Source organism: Brassica napus, unplaced genomic scaffold (genome assembly GCF_020379485.1).
Source record: "Brassica napus cultivar Da-Ae unplaced genomic scaffold, Da-Ae ScsIHWf_1319;HRSCAF=1885, whole genome shotgun sequence".
NCBI lineage: Eukaryota > Viridiplantae > Streptophyta > Magnoliopsida > Brassicales > Brassicaceae > Brassica > Brassica napus.
In genome coordinates, this window is record NW_026014735.1 from 21,230 (window position 1) to 29,480 (window position 8,251).

The following is an 8,251-nucleotide window of genomic DNA, read 5'->3' on the forward strand; positions in this document are numbered from 1 at the left end:
TATTCACATCCGAGATATGCAAATCTCATAAATTTTTAATCACGTAACACATCGAAGTTCCGTAACAATTCTGTTTGTGGAGCATGTGAAGGCTTATCGATCCAGTATGGTCTTTAACGATCTAAGCACATCTACTTAACATTCTTACAAAAAAAAAATCTAAGCACATCTACTATGTAGACATGATTTCTCCAATTGGCATGTATAATCTTTGATTTAATAGTGGATTTTAACTAAGATATAATTGCATATTAGAACGAAATATTTCCAAATAAAAATACGACCGCTCAGATCTATATAAGAATTAACTTTGTTATTTTTACTGGGGTAGTAATTAAATACTAGTTAATTACATGTCTTATTCTTAAAACAATGAATTCTGCAATGATTTTTAAATCTTGTGGATTTTCAAAATGGCATCCGTTAATTCAGCGATCATGTCGGAGGTGACTTGATCAATTAATTCGGTATATTGATGCGTAATTTATAAATGCCAATGATATTACGGAAGCCAAATATTAAAGTGAAATTACATTCTGTATACATATTTTTTTCTCTAATTAAATTAATGTTCTAAATTCCATACCATGATGCATTCGTTGATAGACACAAAACTTGTTCCATCAAAAATAGTTTACTAATTTCATCTTTTTTTTTGGATTTTAAGTCAATTCACTCAATATTAAAACTATATATGAACATTCAAAAAATTTATGTGTATAGATTTTCTGATGGATATATGATATTGACGTTTTATCTATCAATAGCTTTGATCTAGTCATATTCTTGCTGTTCATGAATCTTATGGTATTTATGCAGGAACATTTTGTTTACCAATCATGTTACAAATGAATAAATGATAAAATTGTGAACCTTCGAACAAAAAAAAAGGATAAAATTGTGAACCAATCAGATACTCATATGACTTTGTTTTTGCTTAGAGAAATATTTGTAATGTCTAAATAAACAGAAATATGACCGATCTTATAAAAAGAATATTGGGTGCAATCCAAATAAAATTATGATATCTGGAACTTTGTTAGATGAAATATATTATGAAAAGAAAGCTTTATTGTACTGTCATTTTCTATTAATATTGCAAAATTTAGCTAATAATTAACTTTATTTTATATATATATATATTGTCATTAGCAATTTATACAAAAAAAAAAACTCATTTTCTGATGTTATTTTGCAAAGCTAGCATCAAGCAAAATAGAGATTCCATTTTTAATTATATGGAAACGTAGTGCCTGTATGGACTCCATGTCTAACATGATTTCCAAATTAATGAACTTTGGTCCATTTTAGTCGTGTCTCCCAATTTTAGTCGTAAATAACAAAAGCATGCATAAATTATTAAATTTATAGCTCTTCCATTAAATCCTACGCGATATTGGTAGAATCCAAACTCTAACCAAGTCAATTAGTAGTTATTAATGAATGAATCAACAACCAACTACTATTTCATATCATAACTCATAATCATTTAGTTGCAGACCATATATGAGAAATCACATTATTCATGTGGGTTAATGTCATTATTATTTTCCCCCAGTAGATTCCAGGATAAAGTTTACAGTCCTTTTTGAACCGCTGTAGGAATTTTGCTATTGCCAGAAATGAAATTGCATTTAGTAAAACTCAGTATGGTAAAACTACATCATTGGTCAATACTCCAACAATAAATAACCAATATAGTAACGTCACCTGGTTCCATTTTTTTATATATATTTACGTTACCATATTTCTATAAACTATTTTGGCGAAGAATTGTATACCACATGATTATTGTAAGAAGCGGAGGAAGATTGAATATAAATTATTAAACATTCCACGTAGGTGGTGATGAAGTTCCTTGGACAGTATATAAACAATGGTTAAAGCCCAACATATTTTTCCACATAACGTTTCCTACCTATTTAGCATGTACAAGTGGCCTATATTACTGTGGTATATCCGAGATGTTGAACTTTGGTTGTTTGCGATGGACCGTTTTCCACCTACATTTCGAGAGGGGCTATTAAACATCTCACATCGGTTGTGATGAGGTTCCTTGGGCAATATATATATGTATGAACAATCATTTATTCAAGAAGTAGTTTTTGAATGTGAGTTAGGTCCATCAATAATATAAATAAAAAAATATTTGAAAAAATAGTTTAACGAAGATCAAAGTTTGACTCAGCGATTAGAAGCGGGCCCATAAAAGTAAGGTTAATTTGGTGGTTAATTAACCTAATTTGATCTATTGCATTCTCAGATAAATATTATCTTATATATTAAAAGAGAAGTCATGACTTTTTTCATGTGTGATTTTTTTTTTAATTTGGACCATCACTTAGAAATTTTATTAAATGTATTTTATTAAGACTAATAATACATAGAATTTTTAAAATACTTTTATCATAATATCTTTTGATATCCTTTTTATTTTAAAAATCTAACAAATCTGTTTTAAAAGATCTTTACAGGATCTTCATTTTCGAAATTATATTTAAATATTTTTCACTAATTTCGAAATTAGTTTGAAATATTATTATACATTAATAAATTCAGTAATCGTTTATAAAATAAAAAATAAAAAATTCTGTAATATTTTATATATTATATAACAATAATCAATCATATTAAAAGAAAATTATTATATTGAGCTAAGTATAATAAAACTGTATTAAATTTATAAATTTTATTTTCATAAGTATAAAAAATTTATGTTCAAAAATAAAATCTAATATGTTGGTAAGATGGATTAAGCAAAATATATAATACATGTATAAAAATTAACATGTATTTCTTTATAATATAAAATCTTTGTAACTACTTTAATCATAATATATTTTCATTTTAAATTCTAATAAATCTGTGTAAAAGTATTTTAACAATAATTTAATGTATTTTAAGTTATCGTTTATAAAATAAAAAATAAATAAATTATATCCTATTTTATCCACTTTATGTCATGATCATGTTAAAATACAATTATTATACTTAAATAAATATGATAAAAGTATATTCAATTGATAAATTTATAAATTTTATTTTCATAAATATAAATTATTTATTTTAAAAATATAATATGATGATAGAACGGCTTAAAATTAACAAACCTTATAATACATGTCTAAAAAGTAACATATTTTAGACTTTTGTATATACAATAATATATTATCTAAATTGAATAAACTTAAAAAATATTAGTAAAAAGAAATACAGCTTTGAAACACGGGTCAGAATTTAGCATAAATTAAATACAAAATATTTTCAAATATGTTTTTTCATGAATATATTAATTTGCTTAATAACTAAATGCAAATACAATAAGATAAATATATAATAAGAAGTAAAAATACATACGGTTTTAATCAAATGATTGATTATAACATGTAAAATATAATATTATTATATTTGAAATAGTTATATAAACATTTAAGTATATGATTAATGTTAAAAAAATATACCACTAATGTTTAAAAATAATAATTTATGTATAAAAAGAGTAAAAACAAACACCCGCGCGGTTGCACGGGTCAAAATCTAGTAATTATTTAAATGCATCATTGCATTCTCAGATAAATATTTGCAACAATGTAAATGTTCTTTGTCAGCCTGTGTAAATGTTCTATAACTCTGAAATAGTTAAACATTACAATATTTGATGATCAACCATTGTATGATTAACCATTGCAAACTTCTAAATATAATTGTTAAAATTTTTTGTCTATATAAGAGTTGTGGACATTGATACATACAAAGACACAAAAAAGAGAGAAAATTATGTTGTTCATTTTCCAAAGATATTTTGTATAACCTCAAATTGACAAATGTTAAAATATTATTTTTAAAATGTGTTCATGCACGATTAATCATTATCTATTTTCATAATTTATAACAATTTGATCAATCATTAAGTTAACATGTTTACCCTTATGTTAGCCAATTATATAAACTTTGAATATTAATTAATTATATTAAATGGCCTAAACAGTTTGAAAACATTTTTACAGTTGATGGTATAATTCTTAATTCATTTAGAAATGTATACATTTACTAGAGATTGATAAAAAGTGGTATGAGTCAATATTCATTTATGTATTCTATAATATATTAATTTTAGCCTAAATGTCAGATATATATTCTAAAGTTAAAATGTTCATTTTTCTGTATCATCATTTTTATTATACTTTTAGATATAATTGTTATTTTAAAATTTAATATTATTTTTCCATAGCCTATTCTATTTGTAAAGATATGGAATAGGGGCGCATTCAATTCGTCTTTGTTTATTAAAGTTTAGTCCAAGTTTTTTGTTTCATCGCGGGGTGCGGACCGCACTAGTGGATTTTATAATTTTTTAAAAATTGTAACTTAATATATTATCAGTTCAAAAATCATTAAATCAATTATTGTCTTGCTTTTTGAAATATTTAATATTTAATTAAATATCAATTTTTTATATACAATAATGTTTTTACTTTAATAAAATATCTTTTATTAATACAAACTTGAAAACCTTCATATATACATAAAAATAAGGAAAAAAGTTTTCTAGCTACACGAAATTTACTATAGTATGGAGGAAACCATCCAATGTATGATAATGTGTCAACAACTACACGAAGCTTATGTTAATAAATGTCACATGCACGAAGTAAATAATAATATGGTGGCAACATCACAATCAGGTTTAATTGATTTTAAGCTAAGTTAATGGGGTCAATCCGTAATTTATTAAGTTTAATAAACTTAATTGATTTTGATAATAAACTTAATAATTTATTAAACTTACTTAATAAACTTAATAATTTTATTAAACTTATTAAAATTAATAAATTTATTAAAATTAATAAACTTAATCATTTATTAAGTTTATTAAATGATTAATTTTATTAATAAATGATTAAGTTTAATAAATTTATTAATTTTAATAAGTTTAACAAAGTTAATAAAGTTTATTAAGTAAGTTTAATAAATTATTAAGTTTATTATCAAAATCAATTAAGTTTATTAAACTTAATAAATTATTAAATGTATTAAGTTTAATAAATTACGGATTGACCCCATTAACTTAGCTTAAAATCAATTAAACCCGATTGTGATGTTGCCACCATATTATTATTTATTTCGTACATGTGACATATATTGACATAAACTTTGTGTAGTTGTTGACACATTATCATACATTGGATGGTTTCCACCATATTATAGTAAATTTCGTGTAGTCATGAAACTTTTTTCCAAATAGAGATTTATATTTATTTTAAAAATATTATGATGTGAAGTATATTTTGCATAACATAATATATTTTAAATTTGGGAAAATTTTATTTTTACCACTTTCATATTACCAGTTTTCATCTTTACCACTACTGAAGGGACATTTTCAAAAATATCTTCTTCATTAAGTGGTAAAAGACTCTTAAACCATGATTAACCTCAGTCTCATAACCGGGTTCTTAGCTTCGGCTAAGAGACAGTTCCTAACTTTTCTTAGATTTTAACTAAGAAAAACTAAGAACTGTCTCTTAAATAAGAGATATAAGAGTCGTCTCTTAGCCGAAAAGTGTAAAAAAAAAAAATAGTGTCAAATCATGAGATAAGAACCCCAGTTAAGAGACCAGGGTTAATCATGCTCTTATGTCATTGTTCTTTATATATATAATAATTAAATAATTAAATAAATAAAAAAACTAAAAATATAAAAATAACTTTTTAAATTTTTTTCGAATTATACTATTTTGAAATTCAAACTCTAAACCCTAAAACTCAACTCTAAACCCTAAAACATCAATCATAAACCCTTTTCTTTTGAAATATGAACCCTAAACCCTAAACCATCAATCCTAAAACCTACTTTTTTTTTGAAAACCAAACCGTAAACCCTGAAACATCAACTCTAAACCTTAAACCCAGAAACATCAACTCTAAACCCTAAACCCTAAACCTTCAACTCTAAACCCTAAACCATAAACATTAAACCCTAAACTATCAACACTAAACCCTAAACCCTAAAAAGTAAACTCTAAACCCTAAACCCTAAAAAATTAACCATAAACCCTAAAACATCAACTCTAAACCCTAAACCCTAAACCCTAAAACCCTAGAGTTGATGTTTTAAGGTTTAGATTTGAAGGTTTAGGGTTTTTGGGTTTACTTTTAGGGTTAAGAGTTGATGTTTTAAGGTTTAGATTTGAATGTTTAAGGTTTTAGGGTTTGAATTTCAGAAAAACATAGTGTTTAGGGTTTACGTTTAGAGTTGATGTTTTAGGGTTTAGAGTTAGAGTTTATGTTTCGGGGTTTAGGGTTTAGAGTTGATGTTTTAGGGTTTAGATTTGAAGGTTTAGGATTTAGGGTTTAGGGTTACAGTTGATGTTTCGGGGTTTAGGGTTTAGAGTTGATGTTTTAAGGTTTAGAGTTTAGAGTTGATGATTTAGGGTTTAGAGTTGATGTTTTAAGTTTAAATTAGTTAACGATAAGTTTTTTTTGTCATAGTTAATCAAAGGGTTATAAATGTCTTTTACTCTTCGTTAAAGATAATGATAAAAGTGGTTAGTGTAAACATATGAAGTGGTACTTTGAAAATACTATTTTTGGCAATTTTCCTTTAAATCTTAAATTTTTAAATTTTTTCATCTATTTTTAAAATGTATTAAAATATATATTCTTCGGATAACAACACAAAATATATAAGAATTATCCTTTTTTTAAAATACATTAATTTTTTTGTCTCGTTAATTATGTTATTACAAATTATGAGAAACATTACATAGACGATATTACAGCCGAAAATTCTACCTGTTTTATGAAGATTCACGCCTGACTGCATCATTCTGAGTAGCCCTATAAGATCCATTCCTGACGGTACTCCTTGCACCATGCTGAAGATCTCCTGTAAGCATTTTCTCTAATTTTTTGCATAATTCACATTCTCTGGGAATTGAAACCTAGACTCCTTCCTGTAGAAATTGCGTTGTCTGGGGTTCGTACCCCATACTTGGGTGTAGAAGACTTTAAACTTTGACCACCATGTCTCAGTGCTTCCACAAATACATTAATGTTTAGAGGTAACAATGACTTTAACCGCTCTAACAATTATTTTAACCACTCTAATTTTTAATGTGAAAGCTCGAATGCGGAAAATTACTTCATAAAATAATAGTTTAAATAATTATATAGATAGACATTGACATATTGTACATGACGTGAGATTACTGGAGATAAATGTGTAAACGTTCTTACATATATATTGAAACTTTCACAAGTTTCTAACACACTCGTACGTGTGTACAATTTGTAAATATTATTCAATTTAGTTAGAAGGTCAATTTTGTGGGAAACTTTCACACCTTTTAGGAGACGACATCCGCAAGTTTCTATGAAATTTTAGTTATTTCTTTTCATATAATTTTAGGTGATTGCGATGAGAGGGAGGATGGAATATGAGAATGTGGTTGAGCTCATGGAGCAAGGAGTCGAGCAAGTGAACTTCGTTGGAAGTTTAACTAATTTGTTTAAGGACATTGTCATGGCTATTGAAGAGAACGATGAGATCTTGAGAGGTCTATGCGGAGAAGACGGTGTTGTTTATGCTATATGTGAGTTGCAAGAGGAATGTGATTCTAGAGGTTCGTTGATCTTGAAGAAGTACATGGAGTTTAGGAAGCTAGCTAGGTTGGCTTCTGATATCAACAACTCTCCAAATTTGAATCTGCTTGCTGGTGGTGCTTCTGAAAGACCAGACCCGAGAGAAGTAGAGCTCTACGTGGAGGAGATACTGTCTCTGATGCAGTTAGGTGAGGATTATACAGAGTTCATGGTGTCAAAGATCAAGTCTTTGACGTCAGTTGATGCTGAGTTGTTACCAAGAGCTACGAAAGCGTTTAGAAATGGTAGCTTTAGCAAAGTGATTCAGGACGTGACGGGATTCTATGTGATACTAGAAGGGTTCTTTATGGTTGAGAATGTGAGGAAAGCCAAAAGGATTAATGAGCATGTACCGGACAGCCTTACCACATCAATGGTGGACGATGTGTTCTACGTGTTGCAGAGCTGTCTGAGGAGAGCCATTTCGACTTCGAACATTAGCTCTGTGATTGCTGTGTTGAGCAATGCTGGTAGCTTGTTGGCTAATGATTACCATGAAGCTTTGCAGCAGAAGATTAGAGAGCCTAACCTTGGTGCTAGGTTGTTCTTAGGTGGTATTGGTTGCATCAAGACGATGGTCGGCTTAAAACCAAATCTCGCTTACTAA

The 8,251-nt window shown here is 27.3% G+C and overlaps 1 protein-coding gene across 1 annotated transcript; it reads left to right on the plus strand.

Moving 5' to 3' along the window:
• Window positions 1-7,420: 7,420 nt before the first annotated feature.
• LOC106354872 (conserved oligomeric Golgi complex subunit 4-like) lies at window positions 7,421-8,251 on the plus strand. Its single transcript, XM_013794916.2, has one exon. The coding sequence runs from the start codon at window positions 7,421-7,423 to the stop codon at window positions 8,249-8,251; it is 831 nt and encodes a 276-aa protein (XP_013650370.2).